The 26,530-nt window shown below is 36.3% G+C and overlaps 5 protein-coding genes and 1 long non-coding RNA gene across 11 annotated transcripts; 3 read left to right on the plus strand and 3 right to left on the minus strand.

Annotated features, from left to right (window-relative positions):
* Positions 1-195: 195 nt before the first annotated feature.
* On the minus strand, positions 196-13,989 carry LOC107272121 (diuretic hormone receptor). Of its 5 annotated transcripts, none has more exons than XM_015748940.2 (11): positions 13,899-13,989; positions 11,521-12,494; positions 3,801-3,984; positions 2,536-2,629; positions 1,886-1,979; positions 1,515-1,595; positions 1,351-1,427; positions 1,143-1,259; positions 868-1,053; positions 606-760; positions 196-519 (listed from the first exon to the last, which is right to left on the minus strand). In XM_015748940.2, exons 2-11 carry the CDS (start codon positions 11,807-11,809, stop codon positions 375-377), a joined length of 1,422 nt encoding a protein of 473 aa, XP_015604426.1. In that variant the 5' UTR covers positions 11,810-12,494; positions 13,899-13,989; the 3' UTR covers positions 196-374. The 5 variants fall into 5 exon arrangements, with proteins under 5 accessions (XP_015604426.1, XP_015604427.1, XP_015604424.1 ...); XM_015748941.2 differs by lacking the exon at positions 13,899-13,989 and adding an exon at positions 13,391-13,886 and having other exon boundaries at positions 196-424; XM_015748938.2 differs by lacking the exon at positions 13,899-13,989 and adding an exon at positions 13,391-13,886.
* LOC107272124 lies at positions 3,993-5,086 on the plus strand. The gene is made up of 2 exons (XR_001538827.2): positions 3,993-4,800; positions 4,937-5,086. It is a non-coding gene; the product is annotated as an uncharacterized LOC107272124 (long non-coding RNA).
* Positions 13,990-14,128: 139 nt separating the features above from the next.
* Positions 14,129-16,215, plus strand: LOC107272107 (target of rapamycin complex subunit lst8). Its single transcript, XM_015748912.2, has 8 exons — positions 14,129-14,403; positions 14,489-14,621; positions 14,692-14,844; positions 14,930-14,991; positions 15,051-15,201; positions 15,266-15,468; positions 15,528-15,670; positions 15,899-16,215. Exons 2-8 carry the CDS (start codon positions 14,496-14,498, stop codon positions 16,021-16,023), a joined length of 963 nt encoding a protein of 320 aa, XP_015604398.1. The 5' UTR covers positions 14,129-14,403; positions 14,489-14,495; the 3' UTR covers positions 16,024-16,215.
* On the minus strand, positions 15,704-19,776 carry LOC107272102 (ADP-ribosylation factor-binding protein GGA1). Of its 2 annotated transcripts, XM_015748897.2 has the most exons (12): positions 19,629-19,774; positions 19,424-19,540; positions 19,096-19,256; positions 18,748-18,981; positions 18,502-18,672; positions 18,223-18,442; positions 17,809-18,141; positions 17,603-17,735; positions 17,188-17,522; positions 16,939-17,105; positions 16,758-16,868; positions 15,704-16,694 (listed from the first exon to the last, which is right to left on the minus strand). In XM_015748897.2, the coding sequence occupies exons 2-12, from the start codon at positions 19,458-19,460 to the stop codon at positions 16,602-16,604; spliced, it is 1,995 nt and encodes a 664-aa protein (XP_015604383.1). In that variant the 5' UTR covers positions 19,461-19,540; positions 19,629-19,774; the 3' UTR covers positions 15,704-16,601. The 2 variants fall into 2 exon arrangements, with proteins under 2 accessions (XP_015604383.1, XP_015604384.1); XM_015748898.2 differs by having other exon boundaries at positions 17,603-17,732; positions 19,424-19,776.
* Positions 19,777-19,791: 15 nt separating this feature from the next.
* LOC107272117 (essential MCU regulator, mitochondrial) lies at positions 19,792-21,145 on the plus strand. Its single transcript, XM_015748928.2, has 2 exons — positions 19,792-20,265; positions 20,435-21,145. The coding sequence occupies exon 1, from the start codon at positions 19,953-19,955 to the stop codon at positions 20,226-20,228; it is 276 nt and encodes a 91-aa protein (XP_015604414.1). The 5' UTR covers positions 19,792-19,952; the 3' UTR covers positions 20,229-20,265; positions 20,435-21,145.
* LOC107272101 (protein flightless-1) lies at positions 20,507-26,387 on the minus strand. Its single transcript, XM_015748896.2, has 16 exons — positions 26,228-26,387; positions 25,968-26,127; positions 25,786-25,896; positions 25,441-25,679; positions 25,217-25,378; positions 24,915-25,135; positions 24,615-24,831; positions 23,894-24,554; positions 23,314-23,805; positions 22,617-23,243; positions 22,422-22,543; positions 22,102-22,353; positions 21,909-22,035; positions 21,652-21,834; positions 21,343-21,456; positions 20,507-21,247 (listed from the first exon to the last, which is right to left on the minus strand). The coding sequence occupies exons 2-16, from the start codon at positions 26,028-26,030 to the stop codon at positions 21,113-21,115; spliced, it is 3,726 nt and encodes a 1,241-aa protein (XP_015604382.1). The 5' UTR covers positions 26,031-26,127; positions 26,228-26,387; the 3' UTR covers positions 20,507-21,112.
* Positions 26,388-26,530: the final 143 nt, after the last annotated feature.

Consider the following 26,530-nt stretch of genomic DNA (forward strand, 5'->3'; position numbering starts at 1 on the left):
ACTAAATCAGATCAAGATTCAACGAGTCAATTGATATCGATTAAGTGATGCACGGGCTAGCTAATGCCGCAACCTTCATGGTTAATGTACTAGTAGCAAAATCGTGAGTGTATGCTTGATATGAAGTTAAGAATTCAGAGAGGCCAACGTAAGCCGCTTTATCTATATATCTACTTACCCTCGCTCGTCGAAGTGTCAAGTATACCAATAATACTTTATTATATAGAATATAATTCTATTTTATAATAAACAGTGATACACATCAAGGTACGATATCCTCTTCGTCTCCTGCAGTAGCTCCGGCTTCGATATATGTAGAATGACGAGCAACAAGGAAAAACGAAGAAGTGGGTTGTTGTGCGCTCTTCGCATCTTCACTCGTTCAGGTCTTTGGATATGGCTTTCTTGTTACGTTCCAAAAAGGCTGTCGCAGAATTGGGCCCAATTACCGTGGTGGTTGTGGTTTCGCTCACCGTCGATTCGCGCTTGCGATATGGATTTGACGGCTGGCAATATAGCCTTCGAGCAAATATCAAAATGGGCCCCCTCAGGACGTAAAACTTTACGAGTCATTAGGTACGGCCACATATATTTCAAAATTGTACCTTATGCTTTCAGTCCTTGAACGTGGCGACCAGTTATTGTAGTATCGCCGATCGGTCCCAAGATTTCGTGCGTTGCTCCATCTTGAGAAATGATGTCTCATGGTGTTCTGTACTTCGGTATTCAAGAAGCAATAGAACAACGCTACCGAGAGGCCCTGCAATAAGAATAGAAAGGGCAATAAAAAAAAACATTTAATTTCACTTACTCCACAGTATTTAGTATACTAATCCTAGTAGTTTAATCGCCGCTTCATTGATTCACCTGAGAGGATAGTAATATTGCCCTGGCATAGGAAAATACATTTGCCACGTGCCCTTCGGTGGGTCCGGCTAATACCAGGATGTAAGTCACGCCCAGTAATGGGATTAAAACGAGAAGGGCTTTGCTGGCTTTACGATATTGCTGAGTTTCGACGTTGTTGGCTGATCTCAGCTTGGTTATCAAAACCTATTAATGAAACAAACACTATTAATAGAGAGATCAGGGTAGTGCCAATTAAATGATAATGACGGGGCTCGCTATAATATTCTACTAACCCACATAATCATGAAGAGAAATATGACATTGACACCGAGTACGATAATGGCTGGTGCCTGATAAAACCAGTCATAAGGATGCGGTGACATCCAGGGACAATGACGCCAAAGCCCGACCTGTAGAGTTAAGTAAAGCAGATTTTAAATGTTTTGCAAGGTCGGCTATAATAATGGGATATAAATGAAATTTTAATAATTCTTTCTGCACCTGGTTACCCGTCTGCGACGAAACGCCTGCGAGGGACTTGGCGATTGCCCAAACGGCTATTACCAGAAGGGGCAATCCTGAAAAGAAAACTCGTTAAGTATAAAGTACAAAGAGCAAAAAGTTAGATGGCGTAATTAATTCAAGACGAATCAGTAAACACACACCCCAGCCTATAACAAGGCAGAGTCTTAATTTAATATTGTCTCCAGTAAAAGTTTTTACGACTAGCAGGTACAGGTACAATCCTGAAACAAAGAAGAACAAAAAGTGTAAGTCTAATTGCCAACTGTCAAAAAGTATCGTTCCCTATTAAAATATCTTTGTAAGCCTTATCAGTCCGTTTATACCTTAATCGTTCTATCCCTTTATCAGTATCCCACTTGACTCGTGACTGACTCTACACTTTACCATGGAATAAATTCTATTAGCTACCGTATCATTAAATTTGAGTAACACTCGAGGCAGTGATGCTTCAAATAAATTTCAATTCAAATAACTTTAGTAGTACTTTGCCTAATTTTCTTATCTCCATTACCTTCGACAAACATCCAGAAAAAATTGGTCAGATGAAAGTAATGAAGGAGGGAGAAGATTGCGATGCAGGTTGGTACGTCCGTTTGTAAGGAGATCTGTGAAGAAGAAAAAAGAAATTTATTAAGTAAAACTTTTATGTAACTTAAACGTAATTACGTATCAATGTTCCATCGTTCATTTTCAGATATTACATTTTACGTTATCCAAGTACACTTGATGGGCAACGAATGAAAATTGGAAATTCCCCCTTAGCCTCTTAATATAAATTACCTACCACGTCACGAAGATGCTTCAGATATATATGAGGGTGCGAACGAGACGTTGGTACGCGGATTCTATAAACTGTTATCTGAATAGGCCATTCAAGCGCTTTGATTGATGAGACCCTATTGATCAAGAGAATCAGGCTTATTCGATTTTACTATTAATTACAAAGAAGAAAGTAGGGCCAGTGAGGGCAATCGATTTCAATTTTACCTAACCTTGACACAATGATGCTCACGTTTCAACCCTACATATTTCAGGTGAATAGCAACATATATATATACCGAGTGTAAGTTCACCTAGGTCACTATCTGCTGTCATCAGTATATCTATATAGCCCGAGCATATGGCTGTAATGTAAGTGGATCTGAAGCGCCATAATATTACCTGCATCGCGGTCGTTAGTATCCACATTAGATCAGCCAGTATATACGTGAACATTAAATTCGTATGTATATTGTTACGGAGACATCTTAATTCCCTGCAAGAAAAAAAAAGAATTAAAATTTTAAAAATATGTCAATAACAAACTCACAATGAAACCCTCACGAGACTTACTCTTTAAATATTTATATTCGCTTAACTTTTACTCTCCACGCATAATTTTTTTTTTGTCGTTACTCAAATTTCCAAGGACATTTCAGAGCTAGTCTTTTATCGATCACTGAGCACGCCCATGTTTCTTTTTATTTCAGTCTCTTGTGAATATTGAAAGCAGATACTCTAACACTTATTCGTAAAATTTTCATTAAAAAAATATACACAATTAGCTATTGCCAATCTTACAATTTCCTACTGACAGATACAACAGTCATGTACGTCAGTTGTGTATAAAATTATTGTAAGGTATAAAATTTTAATATTACCAATTTATAATTGTTACTTTGCGTTAATCCGGGTTCTACTTGATTTAAAAATAATGTCAGATGACCAAAAAAAGGAACTTCCATATTTAATCGTTACCTGTTTTGAATGCACACATACGTCATCTCGATGATAAATAAAAAATCAAATAAAAAGTGTGAAAAGACCGGTCACCGGTAACGCTAGAGTATGCCATATATGCATATGCACATATACTGGATTATTCAGTCTAAACGTGCCGCCTGAAGATGATTCTTATGATAAAACCACATTAATTTTATTTAGTTCCATTTGGACCGAGTGCACAAGTTATGTATTACACACAATGAGATTCACCTGAGACCAAAATAATTATCAGGTTTTTACGGTAACAATTATTATGAAAATATCGTATAGGCAAATATATCTGTAGGATTCTCCTGCCAGTGAAAATTAATCGAGCATAAGGGGTATTTCATCCTCAGAGATTTATCTTCGACTAATCCCGAAGAATAATTCGTGGCTCCAAATGGGGTTGAAGCTTGAGCAGGACTGGAGGTTAAGCCTAACGACTCAAAAATGATCGAGCACTCTGTACCACGCGATACTTTGAATTGCAAATGAGTCCTCGAGGATCTTGAATCGTGGCATTAATCCGTAACGAGATAAACGTCTTGAGAGGTTTGGCACGAAAGAAAAAAAAAAAACAGGGATGAAAGAATTGTAAGGAAAAAATTGTTGATTGCCAGAGGGTAAAGAAGAAAAAGACGTGGAGAAAGTAGAGGGCGTAAGAGATATAGTTAACGTACTTGTAATATAAAAATATGGAAACGGCGACGATAAGGGTGAAGAGCGAGAGGCTGTAGCCGACGAAGTAGAGCATCGTCGTGATCTCAACATCACTCTCGACGTTGGGCGTCCTTACGTCGGCACATAACGAATAATTCGAAAAGCTCCAGGTTCCGTTCAACCAGCACCATCTGCTGGCATTTTCTGTCGAATCATAAAGAATATAGTAAAATACAATTAATAATGTATACATATATATACATACAGGGGGGGATAGAGAGAGACAGTTGAGAGGGTAATGAACTGATATTTGTAAAAGAACAAAAGGTGGGTTAATTTTATGAGAAAATTTGTATCTTTCAATGGAGAGTCGCGAGCATCCCCTCGTTATGTTACGTCAAAATAATTTCCCAGTAGGCATCCCGTACGCAAACAACGCCATCTTATGCGAGAATTTAAATATTTAAGAAACAGTTGCGAAACGCTGTTCGAGAAGCTTATCGGATGTTTTTATTGTAGGCTGTTGAAAGTACGATGGTGTGCTTTCGAGCAATGTCAACAGACGCTATCGAATTATTACAAAATGGAAAGTTCCAGAATGGTGGGGAGAATGGGAATATCCATCCAGACATAAGAATCATGAATTATACTTTGAAATGCATGAAATGTATAGAAAAGCTGATTGGCTCAATGTCTTGGAATAGAGAAAAGCTGAATATTTTTTTATTTCTTTTTTTATACATAAATATGTCTCGTCGAAAGAAAGTTTAACGCGTTACTTGACAATACGTATACCAGGGTAATTCGAAATAAGCGTTACAGCTGTTATTGGTAAATATTAGAAATTATACTGGACGATACGTGTTTTGCCGTCTTGATTCAACCCTATAAATGATTTGGTATTAGAAATGACGATTTAAAGGCTGTATACATATACATATAGCCGTGTATATCAGCCTTAGTGTACCACCTGAACATGGTTTTACCGTAAGAATAAAATATGTGCACCGCCAACTTCAGGTGGGTGGAATTAACGATGATAGCGAATATTGTCTAATCTAGTGAAACTTACTTGCCTGTGGTAATATGTAGCCATAATACATAAGACAAAAGACGAGTATAAGACGACTAATGGAGTACCTTTTCTGTTCTTTAGAGGATGTATGAATAGCAACAACAAAGAACGGTATTCCTTTGTAATAAAGAATTATAGAAGACACAGCACAATTCATGGATCAAGAGGGTTAAAATGTCGGACAAAAGGCAGACACGAAAAAAAGAATAAACACGAAGATGAAAAAGTTAATTGCCAATTTTTTTTTTTCCTTTCAATAAATACATTTTCTCATAACCTTCCCCTAACAAACGCATAAATATTATAAGAACATTACAAATATTAAGCTCTATGGTAAATTTTTATACAAATAAAAAAACTGCTCGCCCAAGTTTTCTTCTCGTTTGCCAATCTTGGGTCAACTCGTCTTGCAGAACTTGAAAAAAAAAGTATCTTTGCTCATTAGTTCGACTAGTTTGATAACCTCAAAGTGAAAATACAAAATCAGCATATTTTCCTAAATCAAAGTCTAATTAATCACTCGGCCAATTAATCTACCGATGAGTCAGTGGGTAAAATCCAATGTCTACTTACGGTAATACCGAATAATTAGCGAACTGACAAAATAACAGAACTGTACAACACGAGTACACGACTAATTAATGATAATTAACAAACTGACGCGTTCAAAATAGTCAATGGAAATTTCAGGGAATTCGATTATCCGCCGTGCAACAAGGTACCCACAGTATGTACATGTAGATTTTACATACACGCTATATATATATACAAATGGAAGTAAGTTACATTACCTTGGAAAATTTTCCAATTCAACTTTTTAATCGAATGTTTGGTTCAATAAGATATACAACCTAATCTAGTCAAGGGTCTACCCGTGTTACCGACCGAAGGTACTTTTAAAAAAAATATTCGAAGGTCTTGAACTCGTCGATAAAGAGATTCTTGTTAACTTGCTCGAGTATGATCAAAGCATAACCTAACTTCGTTACAGCATCGCAACGATATTTCGGGTTTATTCGTATTTACATTAAATGAAAAGCCATTGAAGCCTACAGGTAAGCAGCGTCCCAGTTCTGTTTACATCTAACAAGACCCGAGCTTCTGAGAAAGACGTGATAAATAACATGTATTTCCTTGGCAGGAAAAAAAGGTGTATGTAAACTTAAGAAAAATAAGGAAAGAAAATGAATTGGAAAAAAAAGACGTTGGAACCGACTGATAAGATTAAATGACAAGAATCATGAAAAATTACATGTATAAAAAAAAGTAGCGAAGAACGCTACAGACTCGAAGTAAATGGTGCGGGAAAGCAGGTCCGGCCATTGTCTTTTTATAGGAACCTTTTTCTCTGCGTCATCCACGTTAAACCCTCTGAGGCTTTTTTAGTTACTATAATTAGAGTGCGTGCTTACTCGAGTTAATTATCAACTGCTCCTGGTTACGCGTACAATGTGCCTGGTTATCTAAGTTCGGTAAACTGTCCGTTAATTTCTTGGTGTACAGGGACCACCGTTCCTGATAACCAAAGTTAAATAGGAGGCCCGATTACGTGCAGCTATAGGCACTGGGTACAGACGCTTCCAAAACCTTTGGCAAACCGCTGATATAACCTTTAATGGCGTTTCGCATCGTTCCTATCTGATGTCGTGTGATATTTTCTGGCACGGATTATTTTCTGCCACGTATATCAGTGGAATATATATTTTTGGAATACATGCACAGCGCGTGCTGAATCTTTGACTGGTTATCATTTTGTGCCGTACAGTTGTAATAAATTCTATAAGAACGTACAGGACCAGCATGTTGATAATACTCGAGGAAAATCCATAGGTATGGGGATAGCTGGAGTATCTATATATGTAAAGCATATAAATCTATAGTCCAGGATTACATGTAGGGTAGTATATTAAGGATGGTCCACCGGAATACTGATCACCTAAATATCTTTTTTGGCACTGAATATCCGGGAAAAAATTGTCGACACGTAATATCAATTTTCGAAGATAATTTTATAGGTATTTACGTATTGAAATTTATTTAAAAAATCTGAATAAATTGGAAGTATCAAAAATAATTTAAGCAGTATTCGTTTACGCGCATGAAACATCTTGTCGCACCAAAAGCTGAATAAAGTAATTTTTGAAAATTGAGAAGCGATATGTTGGAAATTCGCTAATCAAATAGCGATATATATATAACATAAATCGTTAAATCCGCAGGTGGCTAATTCCGTAACTAGCTTCAATGCACGTGATACGAAAAACTTTTCCAGTCTGCCGACTATTTGACAGTAACTTTTTTTTATTACCCATGAGAAGATTTCCAAGGAATAAAAGAAATATTAAAATTAGATTGAGGACACATGTTGTCTTAAGACAGTAAGAATTTGGAGTATTCGTAAAGTTTGAATAAGATATCGATTTGAAGAAAAAAGTTTAAAGAAAGTTTCATAGCAACCGTTAAACGGGCGGGTTAAACGAAAAATGTAATCTAATTTTTAAAAAACCAATTTCTTTATAAATAATTCATTTTACATTGTATCTGCTTTTTAAAATCATTCAAATAATTTTGCACATTTTTTTTCCAGATTTTGATAACCAAAGAATATATTTGGGTATTCCCTTTCTAACTGTATACACCCTATATACGCATCGAGATTCTTTATAGAGGGTAAACAGTTCAAATCCACCGTTTACATTTGACAGCTTTAATTAAACCTCGGGTATGACTTTTGAGAAATTTTACAGAAAATCCACTGAATTTTCCAATATTCATTGACGCACCATGTAATTTCATTGCTTCACACGAATTCCATAGGAAGCCGTTACCGCGATTGTTTAACGAATAAATCATGCACAAGTGTACCCATTCAAATGTAATAGACATAAAGAGTAGCAGTGATTCGATAAAAACTTTAATTTCAAACTACGACTACGTCTGTTTCTCTCTTACTACGTACTTCCCACCAAGCACCGTCTCCCTCGCACCTACGCGGGTTACAATAACACTCAAGGATTTAAAGACAAGCCATATTTCTTTTAAAACATAATTAAAGCGATGCGTTTCCACCAAACGATCCTGCACAGAGAAAGCACGTATTACGGATTGAAAAGGCTTTACGCTCTATCGTCCAGTAATACCAACATAAAATCAAGCTTGATTTCCGCGCCTTTTGACTTTATTTCCTATTTCTCCATTGTCGCTGAAAAAAATAAAGGTACATTTTCGTGAATTGGATAAGTGTCGTCCGGCATTTCGTCTACCCGACATAACGCCCAAATCTGTATAGAAGCTCAGAATACGAATCTCAGGGGCGTAATAAACGATGACAAAGCCTCAAGGGCTGACTAGTATATCTACGACAGGCAAAATCGTTTTTCCTTAGCTCCCCTAGTTATATAGCACATAATACATACATATATATATATATAAAGACAGTACATAAACTACCCCACATACATATACTAGATAGAGGGAACATCGTTTCTATCTAACCGATCAAGGATTCCCCGCTATCTCTTGGGATGAAATTCGTTCCCATTCAACTTTTATCACCGTCTTTTTAGCCTATTATCAGTAATATCCCTATAGGTGACTTCTAGGGCGAGATCGCATGTAAGCCACAAGCCTATTTTGCCTTCCATAGCTATTCATATATATACCATAAGAATTTCTATACCAGGTATGTATGTAGCGATAGTAGATCCCTATCTCGTTCCGTAAAGCATACGGGACGAATCCGCGTTCACATTACAGGAGGAACTAGACCATCGGCGTAGAGTGAGCTGCGTAAAGCATATCGTTGCTATACATAAGGCTAGTCTACGTTAGAGTTTATAAAACATACAGTTAATAGCGGTACATCGCACATAGATGCTTATGTACAGAGGTATGGAGAAGCTCGCGTTGTAAATATCGCAGCGTGTAAATCATGAGTACATCGTAGGTCATTCTGTGTACCCTATAACACCAGACAGTCTATTCCATCAGGTCTTTGCATATAGATAGGGTATAGCTGCGCTGGGCTAGGATACCGTCCGTACAATGGTCTATTATGTATATATGCATCCTATAATAGAAGCTCCTCCGCGGTTATTATATGAGGCAGTTAATGGAAACAGTGGTTTACTACGTCGAGCGGGCATAGGAAGTGGTGGAAAAAGAAAAAGATACGTAAAAATCAAAGGCTAGGTTTCGTAACAAGATAAATATACTGATTAAGTGCCAGAAATTAAAAGAAGAAAAGAATAGATTTTAAAAAAGAGACATGCAAATATTTCTCTCTGTTAAGTACCTACAAGTTGTCAATGTAAATATCTCGTTGTCTCTTTGATAAGATATTTTTTTGCTTCGTTCCACTATTGCGAGCGTCGCCATCGAGCGACGGAGAAGTTCTTGGTAATCAAAGGTTCTCTTTGTCAACGGCCGTAAATCGTTTGGTAAACACGCCACCATGTTTGACTGCGCGCTAAGAAATACGTTCGTTTGGTGTCTGCACTGTACGTATAGTCCGTGCTGCTACCTGGTATTATTATAAGACAGCTCTACTCTGTCTCTGAACCTCTACGAATTGTCTTGTGCTATATTTCTACGAATACCAGTTCGTATTCTATCTGCTTAGGGAGTTCGTTTTTCGATTCTTTCCACGGGAGCAGTGGGATAATGCAGAAATTAGGGTAATGCGAAATCTTCTATAAATGGAGAGTTTCGATAAGAGCACGGATTGTGAAAAGCGTTTAGAATAAGAGGAGAATGAGTTAAAATGCTTAAGACTGTCTATGGTGTTTATATATAGGTATAATGTCTTTCAACGGATTCTCGAACGTGGTAAAAATATCGCCGGGAACCTGACGGCGGAAGGAAACGAGATTCTGAAGGAATCATGTTGAATGACGATAATTTTTTTTTTTAATAGGAACACCACGGCCATTTACGTAAGACTTTGAGTAGATTAACATTTTTTACGCGATAATTACAAATCTCTGGATATTATAGGGAATATACGGACGTAGTACTATACTACTTATAATAATAACGGTATGGTTAAATGTGTGAATTATCTACATTGCTTTATCTCGATATTTTACGGTATAGGAAACACTGTTCTGTTTAAAATAATACCAGAGTGCATTCTATTCGCAGTGTGCATATTATGTGAGAGCATAATAATACTTAGTTATTCATAAGGTTGCGATAGCTTATGGTAATAGACGGTACTCAAAGAGAATATAGGTATATGGGAGTAATGAGTATGACAATTTAGTATGTATCATATATTCAGAGTAGTTATAAATGTTTGTATCTATTGAGGTAAGAGAAAAAATACCCTTTATCGTTGTAACGATCCCGCTTAATCTCGAATAATAAGTCTTTTGATGCATGAATTTAATTAAATAAATCTTTGCCTCATCCAATGGTTTATTCAAGGGTCAGGATTTAATATTTCACTTTGTGTAATTGATGCTTATCATGGGAGTGTATAAACGACCCAAACTCATGAACACAGAAGCTGCGAGAACAGTTTGTATTGGGCAATTCTCATGGGTAGCTGATAGCCCTAAGGTGCGACTAATAGACTCTGAAGGCTTTGTTGGACGGTGCCCGAAGTCAGGGTACTGACTATCTGGTGCAGCAGAAGTTTTCGAAAAGTTAAGTAAATGTTTAACCTAATTGTAAATTCATGAACTAATACCGTACTGCTCCTATAGGTTACGTATAGGAGAGTAATGGATCCTGATATAGGAATATGGAGACTCCCTAGAGTCCTCCTAATGGATTATAACGCTGAGGGACACTCTTCAAGTATCGTGTAGTCTCTCTGGTTATATTCCTGTGGGTCCTTTTGAGTTTGCTTCCAATTCGTAACGAATTAGGATTTCGTGTGTCAACGATAACAGGATTTGCTGACATTTAACTAGAAGGACGTCGCTAATGGGTTTCGGGACAGTTCCAGCAGGGAGTTCTTTCGCTAGACAAGAAAAGCAGATAGAATTACATCTAATTCCACGTGAAGTAATTACAACGTGTGTGACAGATCGTTTGAACGACATGGACTGGTATTTGAAAGGCTTGATATTGCGTTACAGGACTATTAAGTTCACTGGATATTTAAGAACGAAATTCCCTAAGATAGTATAATAATTATATTTATTATTATATATTATATTATATATTATATATTATTATATAATAATTCCCTAAGATAGTATATTCCCCCAGATAGTATAATAATTGAAACTTTTCGTACTTGACTGTACTAATTACCAGCAATACTTTGCAAGCGCTCTCAATTCAAGGGTTCGATATTCCATCAATTTTTTAAGTATACTTCACTCTGGATATACTAGGTAGAAATACCCATTTCGTCGATAAAACAATTCAATCCAGAAACCGTGAAGGGTATTGGGTGATATGGAGAGAGAAATAGATGAGTGATCAGGAGAGAAAGACAATCCAAAACACATGGGACCCACTACTGGAAACCAACCAATGTCTATCCAATATTATTTCAGACCTCAGGCAATCCAGGCATAGATTTTGGAATAAAATTATATTCAATGAAGATGAGAAGATAATTCATACCTTGGGAATATAGAGATAATAATGGTTATATGATTGTTATCAAGGTATAACGATGACAGAGTAAATATTCAGTTAAAACTCACGTGTGCTGTCATATTTAATTCCGTTGAGTTCATCGAAGCAGGGTAATGTGGCCAGTGTTCCAGGTGGTGTACGCGGCCAACAGAGCAATGCATCCCAGTCAAATTCGCAACGAAGATCATACGGACTCTTAGGATCAATGTGCTTCAGTCTGAGGCACTTGAGCTCCTCGGTGTAATGGGATTTATTTAGCTCGTTGATATAGTTGAGTACTTCGTGGATGTAGTTGCCTTCAAGCGGCTTGGTGCCATTAGCCACGGAGGTGATGATGGATTCCATTTCGGATACCATTATGAGTCTATATGTATATATATGTATATATATATATATCTGTATGTTTTTAATTAAATTTAAATATCCCAATAGGATCTGTATTCTCTAGGCTTCTGTCCTGGTTGGGCAGACCTCCTGAAGAGCATCCTGGACGATCCGTACGCGTCGCCGGACGCCGACGATATCCGCTATTCCTTGAGAGCAACGCGATATGGATTTTCACCACTACGCGGTACCCGCAGGACGACCTGGAAGAGCATGCGCCATCATTCCCTTTTACTTCTGTACCATGTATCCCTGCTGTGCCCTAGGAACAATATGCCTGCAGATGTGATTTCATCCGTTTTCTGAAGGGTCTATAGAGTCGATCGATCATTCCAAGATTCTTGGTAACATCTGATCATGTTAGGAATTCGGCAGTGATTGTTTCTATTCCTTCTGATATCCTCCTGGATTCCCTTTTTTTCTCCTTTTCGGCAGGTTATTCTTATCACGGAGCTATTTTATTACCTTCAGGGCTTCTCTAACACCTATGCGTGACCGAACTTCTCTTCTTGTTTAATTTACCAATCGAATGAGACTTTTGATTATTTACTCAAGAGAGCAAAGACTTTCTATATTATTTTTACTTGTGTACTTTGGAATTTTTCTTTCATTCGTCTTTCTCTCTTTACATTTTATCTTGATTATCGTCTGAGTATACCTGAAATTTCAAGAAGTCACATAGACAACTTTCCGTGGCATGTATAATTAATTCAAGGAATATATTAGCGTATAATAAAGACTGATTGATTGTCTTTATGATTTATAGTGACTCTCTTTAGTATTTGGTAACTAAAGTGAAGTGAAATGATTTAATTTGCGAACGTTGTGATTAATTAGAATGATAGGTAACGTATAAACGATATATTGTTAAAATTCCTATTTTCAAATACTCTACTTCTCATCTTTATAAATACTCGATACAACCGACGTTCTGTAACGGTATCTATAGGAGAAAAAAGTAACTTAGGGAATACTTTAAAAACTTTTAACATTATTTCCGCCATCCTTGCCGCGAAACTCATTAATATAATTATAAGCCTACATTAACCTCTGGTCATTTAATTCATCGCTTGATTACCCCATTATTTCTTTACAATTATGAGTCCCGCTAATAAAGTGTTCACAACAAGCCGTAACTTTGGCTACACATTTTTTTTTTCACGGGAATCCTTTATTCTCTGTCGAGAAGACGAAGGAATTTAGGAAAAATAAGATGAACCTACAAAAATAATGTTGAAGTAACAATTACTTCAGGTCAGCCATTAATGTAAGGTAGCCTCTATTGAATTATTAGTCAATAGACAAAACAAACGAACTATTTTTAGGCTTGATAAAACACTTCAATGCCCCTGGCACATCCCTTTGTATATTTTATTAACAGGAACTTCGCAGGCACTTCTTTTCCCATTTATTCCAAGAAATAAATATGAGAGATAAATTATTTTCTATCTTGCTACCTCCCGTTGACGTCTTTTAGTAACTTTAAATGTCCACAAGGCTGTCGCCATGATGAGATACGAGATTATTTGCAAAACTCTGGAGAAAGTAACTCACTTCCTGCGTTAACTTATCGTTAATCTTCCAACACGATGAACACCGCAGACAATCCAACTCCAAGTACATTCCACAAATGTATTAAAATTCATAACATCTAAAAGTTTATGACAATTTCACAGTTTCCCCGTGAGCGTAAGATGATAAAGTTTATCAGTTTTTCGCGGACGTATAATAATTTAATCAAGCGTTAATCTAACAATCAAATAAAAAGTCGTCTATCCATCTGCTTCTTTTTCAATTGAACAATCAAACATTTTTTGTATTCCATGTATCCTCTATTACATATTCTTTAATTGAAAGAGTTCTTCACTGATGCTGTATTTAAAGTGTTTTCTGTAATCTCATGTACTAAGTAACCGTACTCGGATGGAGTGCTTAGAATTTCACAGATTTTGTTATTCAACTTTTGATCGGACATTGTTTTTTGAACTTATCGTCTACGGAAAACGTTTGAGAAAAGAGACTGCACGACTGCCGGTTAAATCGTAAATGAGTGTAGTTTTACCGTAAGGTGATACTAGCGCCATGCTGTTCAGAAGCGACTTACTGCAAAGGCAAATAAACGATTATGTTTCGACCAGAGTCGAACAAGATTTGATATACATAGAGTGTATATCTATATTTTTAGTAATATATAGATATAAATTTGAATTTCAGCTTTCAACTTGGCTCCGGTGAAGACCGGCAATGTAACTTATCACATGAGGATAAATTTACTTAGGTATTAAACACTGTAGATGGCTGGTAGATGCTAAATGGAATTTGTAACAGTTTGACAGTGTTTGCGTATGCCAGTACCGTTGGCCAACTGCATTTTCATCTTTTTATTATATTTTAAGTTTGCCTTGTGAATATTGACTTATTTGTTATTGCGATACTATGGCCATTTCGAAATATTCAAAGAAAATATTAGTTTGTTATTACAATGAAATGTAGGATTCATTCATAATTCTATGGGAAATTTCTGAATGTCTTTTTGGAGTGCGAGCATTGGACGAACTTAAACAAGGGTTTGTAATTGAACTGTTAAGGAAATTTCTTTTCGGGTTTGTAAAAAAGTTATTTGGGATGTTAATCCTTTTCGTTTTTGATTAGGTCTGTCATGACGACTGATAATGTCACAGGTAATGAGCAAGTGATTTTTGTCACTGGAGGCTATGACCATACTATTAAGATATGGCAAGCTCATACTGGAGTATGTCAGCGGACTGCACAACATACAGAATCGGTATTTTATAATTAATGATTTTTTAAGTTTTATTTATCATGTATTAGGTTTTACTTGGATATAATTTTAGCAAGTAAATGCATTGGATATTACACCAGACAAGTCTGTCATAGCAGCTGCTGGGTATCAGCATATACGAATGTATGATCTTGGATCGAGCAATCCAAACCCTGTTATAAATTATGAAGGTGTTTCAAAAAATGTAACAGGATTAGGATTTCAGGTTTGTGATTGTCAAATTGTTCAATTTTCCTTTTGTAACTTTCTTGGGTTTATTTATAAGATAGATTTTATAGAAATTTGTTTAGGAGGAGGGTAAGTGGATGTATACCGGAGGTGAAGATTGTTCTGCTAGAATTTGGGATCTGAGGTAATTTTTTGAAACTAAGTTAAGCTAGTATTCTTATTATCAATGAAAATTTTGTTTAGGTCTAGTAGTTTTCAATGTCAAAGAATATTTCAAGTTTCTGCACCAGTCAATTGTGTCTGTTTACATCCAAATCAAGCAGAGCTTATCGTAGGAGACCAAAGTGGTGTAATACACTTATGGGATTTACGTTCAGATCACAATGAGCAGCTGGTAAATATAAATAAATTTAATATTTTCAATAATCATAGATGATAACAATCATAGTATTTCTCAGATCCCAGAAGCTGAAGCTTCTATTCAAGATATAGCTATAGATGCCGATGGGACCTACATGGCAGCAGTGAATAACAAAGGCCATTGTTACATTTGGACGTTAACTGGAGGCGTTGGAGAAGAGCCAACAAGATTAAATCCTCGTCACAAACTTTTAGCCCATAAACGTTATGCTCTCCGGTGTAAATTCAGTCCTGACTCGTCGTAAGTTATTGATAAAAAACATTATAACCACAGTGTTACAAGCAATATTTCTTTTATAGTCTTCTGGTTACCACATCGGCAGATCAGACAGCCAGAGTCTGGAAAACCGCAGATTTCTCCGAAGTTCAAGTTCTCCAGCATGAGGCAAAACGATGGGTATGGGATGCTGCTTTCAGTGCAGATTCCCAATATATATTCACAGGTTCGATATTTTCAGTCTGACTAAAGTCCGTACTGATCGGTCAAAGACTAGATCTTTATTAGATATATACTACACGCTTTTGTGCTTACGACAAGTACTGTATTTATTACAGCCATATAGTAAATTTGTAAAGCTATATATTCCACGCATGTTACTTGATAATACTTTAACGTTGAATTTACGGCCAGCATTCACCATATAAATAATCAACGATTTCTTTTAATAAAGCTTCCTCGGATGGTGTGGCGAGATTATGGAATGTCTCTACAGGAGCAGTGGAACGGGAGTATCAAGGACACCAAAAGGCCATAACAGCTCTAGCCTTTAGAGATGAAGTTCTTCCTTCCCGCTAAAATACGATAGTTATAAACAGCAAAAAATTAAAGTAATCATCATTTTCCGTTCGAAACAATCTCCTTAGGAATATAGGAAAGGCTTAATTTTCTTTTAAATACCATTAGCTTCATTCTTTTATATTCTTTTCTTATTTTTCGTTTTAATAATAAACGATTTAAACGCCCGTCGCACAGCTGGTCGGGGACAAACGTATGGATTACTCGTATCATCCTAAGCCTAGCTATACAAGACTAATTCATAGATTGCACGATCTAATGAAATAATTGGTTTATACACGCTCTTGTTTCTGTCGTCGTGCATCTCTTCATGTTTAATACTAAATCCAAAGAGCGTGTCCATAGTAAGAAGTCGCAAATGAAAAGAATAAAAATAAGTTAAAACAGAATAAACTGAATCTCCTTTCACGATGTTTGTTAAGTAATCATTGGTGCCACTAAGAGTGTGACGCTTGCATTGAATAACCAGTCTTAAAAGTGATCTTACGCGCTTAAAAACAGTTATCACGTTCTGGAATCTCGGCCTGATAAGCAAGCGACACCGGAAATGAATAAGTAACAATTGAATTGGCGTAGATTTACGCAGACGGCAGCTTATCAACTTCTCCCATTTCAGTAACAGTCTCGTCGTCCATTGTGTAACTGAGCATGAACTTCAGAGACACTGGTTCCTGAATTATAATATAGAAAATCGTTAACAATAATTTGGATTGATTAGTATTAATTAAATTTACCTTCAGTGGATTTGCTATCAGCATTATTTGTGTAATCGCAGATGGCGGTAAAAACGGGTTGTGAGCTGGAAGTTCCGTTCCGGAAGGTGGTTGAAGTCTGCACTTACATTTCTATACAAAAAAATTAATAAATATTGACAAATATTGTATTGTCAAGAAAATAAATAATTATTTCAAATACCTTAGGCACTACTGCCTGGAATAAATAATTAGTGAGGGCCTTGGAATTTTTACTCATGGTCGTGACAACGATCACAGAGACATCTGGTCGTGGGCCATCTTTTGCAAAATGTAAAACTACTGATATTCCATTCTTCTCCTCGATAACTGTTAAGGGCGGTATTGTACCTAAATGGAAAATTGTTCTATCTATTAAGTTGTTACCTAAAACTTTTAAATCGCAGGTCACGTTGAAGGATACAAACTATACCTGGTTTAATGTTTTCCAGTGTAACATTTATGTCAGTCAAAGGCTTGATTTCTGGTTCCACAACAACTGGTTTTTTTTCAACAGTACCCTCTTCTACTTTTACTTTAGAAACTTGGACACTTCCTTCATCAATGGTCGATTGGACAGATATATCCACGAGAGAATCATCTCCATTCAATAAATCGGTACTAATACTATCGATGTCAACAGGTTTTGCCGGTTGAGGTAAACATACTGATGATTTTGAATTACTAAAAAGCGAATCGGCCTGAGTAACAGGCTCAGGTATCACCAAGGGTTTCATACTGTTCATCGGTACCCTAACTGCAGTTTTACTATAATCGAGATGAAACATTAATATTCTTTTTGTGTAGTTCATAAGAATTATTTTATAACAATTCAGTTTAATTTATACCTGCTATTGTTAAAGTGACCTCGTATCGTTGTCGATGACAAACTTTGCTTCAAAAGAGATTCTCCGAGTTCGTTTAAATCTTCTAAAGCTTTTGCTTTACTGTCAATTTTTGAAGTTTCCTCGGTACCTTCTACTGCCCAAAATGCAATTCGACGATAAATTTTGTATGTACTTCTGCATATTTAAAAAAATTGCCAATTGCATACCTTTTTTCGCAGTAGATGCAACACTTATTGGTTGCATAATATCGGTTTCTGGAAGAAGAAGACTGGAATCCTTTGCCGAAGAATTGCCAATTGAATTAAAAATGTCTCCGAGCACCTCCAAATCCGATTGAGGATTTGGTACTGGTTCTGATTTTTTATTTGGAATTGAAGGTCCGGTGTCCGTGGATTCGATTTCAATGGGAGAGGACAGATCAAGTAATGACGGTCCATTGTTTAAATTTTGTTTGGACTCGAAAGGTCGACCAAGAACTATCACACTTGCATATTTATCAAAGACCTGTCCAAGTTCATCACTTGCTGCAAGAACCTCATCTAAAATATAATAAAGCAGTTGACCATTAAATATTATCATGGTAAAACAAAAAGTTATAAATAAATTGGTATGATAATTACTGAGCATTTCTTCGTTATCTTGAGTCTCATTGGCCAATCTTAATACGTTGGGTCTGAGTCTTTCGCAAGCTTGATATAATTCTTTCATTAATTCCAAATCATCTACGCTGGCTTGCCCAGGATTGTATGAATCCAACATCTCACAAAGGAGTCTAACGTTATTATGAACAGATTCTAATTCCATTATCCGCCGTGAATTCTGCTGGACCCTTTTTTCATCCTAAATTATTAACTGATTAGTATAATTGAAAATACATGAAAATTATTTTAAAAACGAACCTCCTTCACCATCGTTTTAATAAGTCGATTCGCAGCCTGCAAATCATCCGGATTTTTGCTCTGAAGAAGTTTCTGTAGGAGTTTTGATTTCTCCTCATCCTCAAATATTGGGTTCTTTACTTTAACTGTTTTGACAGGATCCTCGACACTAGGTATTGGAGCCACTTCCTCCTTTTGGAGCATCCAATAATGTTTAATAAGAAAATGAATAGATACTTTGGATTTTTTTACAAAAGCTCTACAAACCTTTACAACACCTTGCTTTTTAAGCATATCATATGCCTCTCTAATCTTTGTTTCCCGTGGGTATTCTCTAGTCCATGAATATAACAGTTGAAGAACCTTCTGTCTAACGGCTGAGGGTGTTCTACTTCCAAGATACTTTGGTGAGACAAGTTTAATCATTTCATTAAGAAATCTAAACTTTCCAACTTCTGCATGAAATGCAGGTCCACAGCGTGTCATGCATGTGTCCAACAGCTGAAATAAACAATTGTAAAAGTACATAAAGCAGAAAGACAAAAGTAGCCTAAAAGAATGCACCAAAAGATACAAAACTGATATAAAAAATTAACTTAGTAATACATGACGAACCGTGAGTGCCTGCAAGGCCTCCCATTCTGTCGGAGACTGTATATGAGTAGCAAGAAGTTTACTACCGATATGAACACCTTCAGATTCTTTAGTAACCATAAAACAGAATGCTTCGATAGCAGCAATATCTGGTTTCTGGTTCTGTGGATTGGTGACCCTCTCTAAAAGTGAATAATATTGTAAATATGACACGAGGATCGTTACTTTATTAAATAATACTCTATGAAAATTATCCGGTAATGCGCAAAAAATGACACGTCACAAAGCGATAGAAACCGTACCGGTACATCAGACTATTAATAATACACAAATTCTTTCAATAACGTACGTATAAGAGCCTCAAGGCTTGTCGTGACTACATCCATCTTCGTAGTTTACTAATCCAGAGAATTTTTTTCCTTTGAAGTCATGTGAACTGCTGACAGCTACAGCAGCGCGAACATATCTGACATTTTGAACGTTTCGGTTCAACACGATTCACAAGCTTTGATATTACGTTTAAAAGCTTTTAGTGCCGCAATTAGTATCTTTACCTCAATAAGCATTTCTCGGCTTGACTAGAACTCAGTGCCCAACGTCATGGGCGTGTTGGCAGAAAATCACAATCTCAGAAACCATTAAACTCTCGGCAATTTGTATACTACAGCTGATATGAAAATTGCAGCCATGTTGAGGCTGCCGTAAAAATAATATTGGGATCTCTGGATATATATTCATAGGAAAACGCTAGAACTTGCGTATCATGTGATTACGGTTTAAGCATTTGAACACTGGGGTTGGACAAGTTCGTTTTATCCTTGGTGTAGTTCAAAAAATAGAACCGAATCGACCGGGTACACAAGCACGCATTCCCCAAAATGGCGTTGAGCAGGGGTAAATTTTGGTTATTTCAGCGCTCAAGTGTTTTTAATAGAGATATAGTAGAAAGTAACCTAATATCGCGTCCTGCCACTACGTCTCCTACGGGTTCAATACTACCGGAACCCAAGAAAACGCGATTTGGAATTGTCGGAGTAATATGCGGCGTGATAGTTGGGCTTTTAATTGGAGCCGCTATTAGTAAAAACGTTGCCAATTTCCTTGAAGAAAATGAGTTGTTTGTGCCATCCGATGATGACGACGACGATGATTAACATGATAAACCATGTAGTTGACTCTTATAGTTGAAAGGTATTTAAAAGTTATTAGAAACTTATATATAAAATTCCTCTTGATGCTTCCTAGATATAGCATTTCTATTTATATCCAATATCATTTGCTGTGAGATCCGGAAAAATATTTTATAAATTGTAGCCTCACATAGTTTCTATTTTAATTCGCAATCCTTATTTTATTCCAGAAAGTATGACATCGACACAATGTATGACCTCTAAAATATATGTCAGGAGATATGCTTTGACAAGTGTGCATAGTTTCAGATTTATTTATTTACAAAAATGACAAAGGTCAGTGCGAGAATCGTTAATCGTACAAGTACCTATAGACGTATACAAATATATTTATGCTTTAAATAAATTATATTTTGCGATGAGAAACTATAATACAGCATCGAGTTTTCTTCCTGTTTCAAAGGCCTCTACTAGCCTGATGCTCAATTCAGCAAATAAATAGTTTCGAAATTCTCTTAAAGAGTTATATGACGGTAACTATAGCATATCCACAAGTAAAAGAGCTTTTGGAATATCCTTCCTATGACTTTTAAAGTGAAAGAGTTGCCTAGGCTGGATCTTTTACTCATGGAATAACTGTGGTAGTTCCATATGTAATCTCTAGTGACTATCCTTCGGTTGTATGAATAAATGCAAGGGCAGAGGATTGTGAAGAAAATCCAAAAAAAATACAAACATACCATTCAAACAGTTAAAATAAATACAATCAAGTACTATCTTATATACAGTGGCGACCTGACTCAAACCGAGCTTTATGTTTTTTGATTTGCGCGATAGAACATTATTAAACAGTACGTACTTAAGCAACAGCGTTATACTTTTCTTCTCTTTTTCATGTTTGCTCGTTTTCATTCGGGTGGCCTCTTGTGTAAACCCCAACCATGGAAACATTTTGTAAAACGACGCGATTCTTTTCCCTTTGCTGTTAAACATAATTTACGTGGCCTTTCCGGCTGTTTCACGCGCAAATGCTGAATGTAAACCTGATGACAAGAAAAATTTATATTTTTTCATATCTCACGTTATATTATACATATAAGTAAGGTCTGGCTCATAAATATGATTTAAGATATTTTACCTGCGCCGATTTATAAGCCAGCTTAATTTCAACTTCGGAGCATCTTGATCCGAGCCACAGGAAGACTTGCTCTCCGTTATCCAGAATCATGATATCGTCATCAGCCAAGTCATCCTGCAATTGAATATTTTGTTAATGAATTGCATTATACATTATTTTTACACAATGGTGAACTTACTCCAATTATTAATATTGTGACTGTTCCTGATCTTATTATATTTGGATGTTATTAAATTATAAAAAGTTACACAAGCATTGTCGTTTCTCTAATATCTCAAGTAATCCAGCTAATAAATAAAGTTTGCTTGCCTGACAGAAATCAGTGCATTTCTCACTGATAGTAAAGTATCCTTTATTGTTTGAGCATCTGAACAATCTTGTATGATTCATATACTCTGCATCAGTGTCATAAGGCTTCTTTCCACCAAGACCAACCCAGAAGAAATTATCTGGTTCTTCACCTTCGTTCAGAACTTGTAGACTGATCCAAGGCTACATACAAAGTAATACAGTTAACAAATATAATCGTAAACAATAGTTTTGAAGAATAAAGAAATTCAATTTACATTGTTGAACATTTTCTCAGCAATCTCTTCAATCAACCTTGCTTCGTCAGGATCTGCCTTTGATCCAATCCAAACGTAGACGATGCCACTCTCATCGTCGTTGTTAAATGGAACGTTTAAAATATAACTGAAAGATCATATAAAATTTACTTAGAATCACACTGTTCTGTTCTTAACAAACAAATAGTCTTACCAAAAAGTAGAATTCAATAAAGACGCATCAGGTGGCACCTGGATGAGTCTAGTACACAATGCACTACCACTACTACGCAGGTGATAAAATTCAACTTTACTTCCACCAGGTGGTTTTGGCTGTTTTCGTCGACCTTGATGAATAATAAATTTACGTTCGAAGTGAGCCATAAACTTTAAATTCTCTTGTTGCTGATGTGTGCGGACAACTTCCAGATTCTTTCCAAAAAGTGATTTGAAGTTCTTCTGTAGACTAGAAGAAAAAGGATTCTCTAAAACATTATATTCCCTGATTGAGTAAAATTAAAGATACAAACTTACCCAAATGCAAATGTTAGCCAGCCCATATTGCCTGCATCCCGACCTTGCCAAAAGTAAACTGTGTATTGAAAATCATTCTCGTACTGTTCATCATCCTCTTCATTATCCATAACATCCAAAGGCTTAAATACAAAAAATAAATATTTCAAAAACTAGATCAAATTCAATCGATTCAAAGGAACCAAATAGACTTACCATCCAATATCGACAGAGAAAGACATAACAGTCTCCGCTATAAAAGTGACCACGTTCCTCTTCAGGAAGCCTCACGAATTTCCTTCCTTCAAGAACAAGAGCATCGATTCCATGTAAATCCTCATTCCACTCAGCCATTAACTGTTGCGCCTCCACAGGAGACATCATCGGTTGTCTTGGCATAAACAGAGCAGCCAGATCTGCCTTTGACTCCTGTTTCTTTGCCCATTTTGTTAAATCAGCTCCTGTCTTTGCAACAGACTCAGCAGTCCTTGTGAAATCCACAGCAATGACTTCATCCCATCCAGTAAATTTCGATTTAAATATTTGTGATTCAGTTCCTTCTTGAAGTCTTGTAACCATAGCATACTCTGGTCTATCTATCATATTAAATAATTCCTGAGACAGTTTCACTGCTGCAGCCCTGACTAGTCTCGTGGACTTCTTTCCAAACCAAACATAAATGTCCAAATAACAATCCAATATATAAACATTCTTATTATTAAGTAGCGTATTAACAAGTTTCCCATGTGGAACCTCAACCTGGGGTAACTCGAGGTATCCCATACCAAGTTTCACTTGGTACAATCTTGGCGTAATAGGCGTGAAATTGGGATCGACGTGTTCCTGAAGAAGAATCAAAATGTAATGTAATAATGTCTTCCACATTTAAATAACCTAAAATGTAGAAACGTACAATAATTTCTGGTGGTTCTCCATCGACTCCTAAACACTTCCAAAAATCTTCTGACTCCGTACCCATAAGCTCTGTCAGGATATCTGCCTTGTTCTTACGCTCATTTTTATTAATCTTCTCTACCATTAGTCGAGACTTAGACTTTAAAGTGTTCTTTGCTTTTGTCCCATACCACATAAAGATTTTGGTTCCGATATCCAGAATGAAAACGTATCCTGGATCTAGTGATTCTGCGGCGACGGTTACCGGTTCAAGATGAATTGATGCACCAGCTGCATGAACCCGATATAATCTAGTAACTGCTGCTATATCTTCAACAGTATAAAAACCAGATGACGTTCTTCCACCTTCGATGTAAGTTATATCCGAATCAAAAAGAAGAAGAAATTCATCTGATTCGTCACTTTGTTCCTCACGAATTGTCCGACATTGAGCGCCGAGGAAATTTCGAAGGTTGACAGCGTGAATAGCGGCGCAAGCACGTTTGTCCAACTATATTATTAATTATAAATGAATATATAAAAATATTTCTAATGCCAGAAATAATTAGGTGTTATATTGTTTAAAACAAAAGACTTACCGTCGCTTTTTCGCCTATCCAGAAGTAAATAGCCCATGAAAGTGAACCAGCTTCGTCTACGACGGTTTTTAAAATAATATAACAGTCCCCCTCATAAAACTTTCCATGCGCCACTTCCTCGATTTGATTAGGTAAAAAATTCTCGATTTCCCATATGGATATACCAGGAACCTGACCCACGTCTTCGTCGAAGAACTCCGAGTAATCGAGGGACGGCTTTTCCAAGGTTTCATCCCAACGTTTTGGCTTTACCGACTCAGCCTTTGCGTCTTCAGCCAATTTTAAGTTCTTGTCTTTATTTTTATCTTTAGCGATATCCTTCATTCCTTTGATTATCTTTGCCTGATCCTGATCAGCCTCTTCTTGGTCCCTTCTACGTCTCAGTCTCATTTTACGAGCAATTCTATCTTTGCTACTGTTGGCTGTTTGCACTGGTGCAGGCACGTTCGTGCCAGCTAATCTTAGCTGATGTTGGAGCGAAAAATCAATATTGTAAAATTCAATTCCAGAACCTTTCTGGACTTCACTAGGTTTTGGTGGCATCACCAGGTTAGGATTATCCCGCAGATCCAGCTGCTCGAGATCAGTGAGAAGATGAATCGCATCAGGAACCGTGATCAGACGATTCGAAGTTAAAATCAATTGCTTGAGAGAACCGCATCTACAGGTAATATTTAATGTTTAGCTATATGTTACATTAAATTATTCAAATTATTCATACCGGCATAATCCTTCAGGTATCATCTCTAGATGATTCTTGGCTGCGGAAAAGACCTGCAGTGAAGATAATTTTCCGATTCCAGACGGGATACCTTCAAAATCTAATTCATTGTCGTTCAAATATAATCTACGCAGTGTTGAGATTTTGCACAGAGAACTCGGTAGTGCAGTAAGTTTGTTACGGCAGAGATTTAATGTTTCTAATTTTTGCCACGAATCTGAATATTAAAAGATTTAATTAATTCTATGTACGAAGATTTTAATTAGTCTGTACTAGAATTGTAGGTAATTAATATTTTACCTATCGCAGTTGACAGTTCAGTAATCTGGTTATCACTAAGATTCAATCGTCGCAAATTTGCCAGAGAATAGAGAGCATCCGGTACTCTTAGCAGTGCATTTTGTGATAAATCGAGTTCCTGCAAATTTGTTAAACTTTCTAAACTCGATGGGATGTTATTTGGAGTTCTTTGAGTATCTCTCATTAGCAACGTAGTCAGATTCATCAGGGATGGTAATTGTCTGTATGAAAAATTAACTCACATCTGTACAGGAGTTTGAATCTGATAGCCATAAGAATAATTAAATTAATACTGAACTTACCTCAATTGAAAGTGACCCAGTGGATTGTGATTTAGATTTAAAGACTGCAAATTTGCTAAACGACGCGTTTGCGGTGGCAACGTTTCTAGTTGATTATGACTCAAGTCAAGGAAGAGCAAATCCGTAAGGTGAATAAATAAGGTATTTGGAATTGTTTCAATACTGAAAAAGTAATGTATTTAGTATATATATATATGTCAATTTTTATAGTTTATTTTACTCACTGGTTATGGCTTAAATTGAGGTTTAGTAGGGATCGAGCTCTTTCAAATCCTTCTGGTACCTCTTTCAAATTATTATGGCTTAAGTCCAGAGTCGTTAATTCTTCTAAATGAAATAATTCTGCTGGGATTCCACTGGTTTTTATATTATTGTGACGAATATTTAAAGTTCTAAGACAACTAAGTTCTGTCAATTCTCCATATAGACGTTCCAGCTTGTTTTTCACCAGCGACAGATGCTCCTAAGTAAATTAATCTTCATCAATTCTAGTAATATTTGGAGTATCAGAATGAAATTGTAATACAAATGATATCATTAGGATTAATTAAAAGTTAAAAATATCTTACCAGCTTCAACAATTTTCCCATTTCCTCAGGAATTTCGGTAAGGTTTGTTTTATCTAGTTTTAACCATTGAATTCCAGTCATAAGTCTGACTGACTCTGGGAACTTCCCTTCCTACAAGCCATAACAAGTTTAAGTAAAATTTTAACAGAATACTTAAAACTTAATATAAACATATATCTTACTCCAAAATCATTGCTGCTGAAGTCGACACCTCGAACGAATGGAAGAACTCCGGTATTGGCCATTTCTTTAGCAATTTTCTTAAGAATAACAATGCTCAAAAGGCTTTAAACAAAACGTCTTGATTTTGCATTTATTAACAATTCACAACTACGCTTTGACCTAGAGAAAAACCACGTCAGACAGAACAGGCCAGGTAAAAAGAGTACATAACTTTCACAATAAATCCATTTACAAGATTGGAATAAAGAATATATAGTACCTGATTCACTGTATTTATATTGCACATGTCACACTGTGATCGTCACAGTGTGATATCTCGGTAAATAAAAATTAAAGTGGACAAGCGGGTCACTTAAGAAAGACATGTAGAGAATCATCCGCCATTAATGTGTAATGCAGCATGAAGCATACGCCAAATCCTGAAGTCAAAAAAACCCAAACTTCCTAAAATTCAGATTTACTTCCAAAGGATCTAAAAAAATCTTAAAACCAAATAAAAACCATAATCTTTATAAAATCTAAGCAGTTTACGGCCAAACATATCCTTAAATCACAGAAAACA

This window comes from Cephus cinctus, unplaced genomic scaffold (genome assembly GCF_000341935.2).
Source record: "Cephus cinctus unplaced genomic scaffold, Ccin1 Ccin1_scaffold1109, whole genome shotgun sequence".
Classification (NCBI taxonomy): Eukaryota; Metazoa; Arthropoda; class Insecta; order Hymenoptera; family Cephidae; genus Cephus; species Cephus cinctus.

Bases quoted from the DNA above. Each gene is read 5' to 3' on its own strand.
- LOC107272121 (XM_015748940.2), bottom strand. From the start codon at position 11,809: ATGGTATCCGAAATGGAATCCATCATCACCTCCGTGGCTAATGGCACC. The intron at 1,054-1,142 runs GTTAGTAGAATA...TTTCATTAATAG, and splicing joins TTCTCTTCATGATTATGTGG to GTTTTGATAACCAAGCTGAG. The intron at 520-605 runs GTACAATTTTGA...ATTTGCTCGAAG, and splicing joins TCAAGGACTGAAAGCATAAG to GCTATATTGCCAGCCGTCAA.
- LOC107272102 (XM_015748897.2), bottom strand. From the start codon at position 19,460: ATGGATGTAGTCACGACAAGCCTTGAGGCTCTTATAC. The intron at 18,142-18,222 runs GTAATTATCATA...ATTATATTTTAG, and splicing joins AGATAACGAAGAAATGCTCA to ATGAGGTTCTTGCAGCAAGT. The intron at 17,106-17,187 runs GTATAGTTTGTA...TTTTCCATTTAG, and splicing joins ACTGGAAAACATTAAACCAG to GTACAATACCGCCCTTAACA.
- LOC107272117 (XM_015748928.2), top strand. From the start codon at position 19,953: ATGGCGTTGAGCAGGGGTAAATTTTGGTTATTTCAGCGCTCAAGTGTT.
- LOC107272107 (XM_015748912.2), top strand. From the start codon at position 14,496: ATGACGACTGATAATGTCACAGGTAATGAGCAAGTGATTTTTGTCACT. The intron at 14,622-14,691 runs GTATTTTATAAT...ATATAATTTTAG, and splicing joins CTGCACAACATACAGAATCG to CAAGTAAATGCATTGGATAT. The intron at 15,671-15,898 runs GTTCGATATTTT...CTTTTAATAAAG, and splicing joins TTCCCAATATATATTCACAG to CTTCCTCGGATGGTGTGGCG.
- LOC107272101 (XM_015748896.2), bottom strand. From the start codon at position 26,030: ATGGCCAATACCGGAGTTCTTCCATTCGTTCGAGGTGTCGACTTCAGC. The intron at 23,806-23,893 runs GTAAGTCTTTTG...TTAATAATATAG, and splicing joins GGATAGGCGAAAAAGCGACG to TTGGACAAACGTGCTTGCGC. The intron at 21,835-21,908 runs GTAAATTGAATT...CTTTGTATGTAG, and splicing joins CTGAGAAAATGTTCAACAAT to CCTTGGATCAGTCTACAAGT.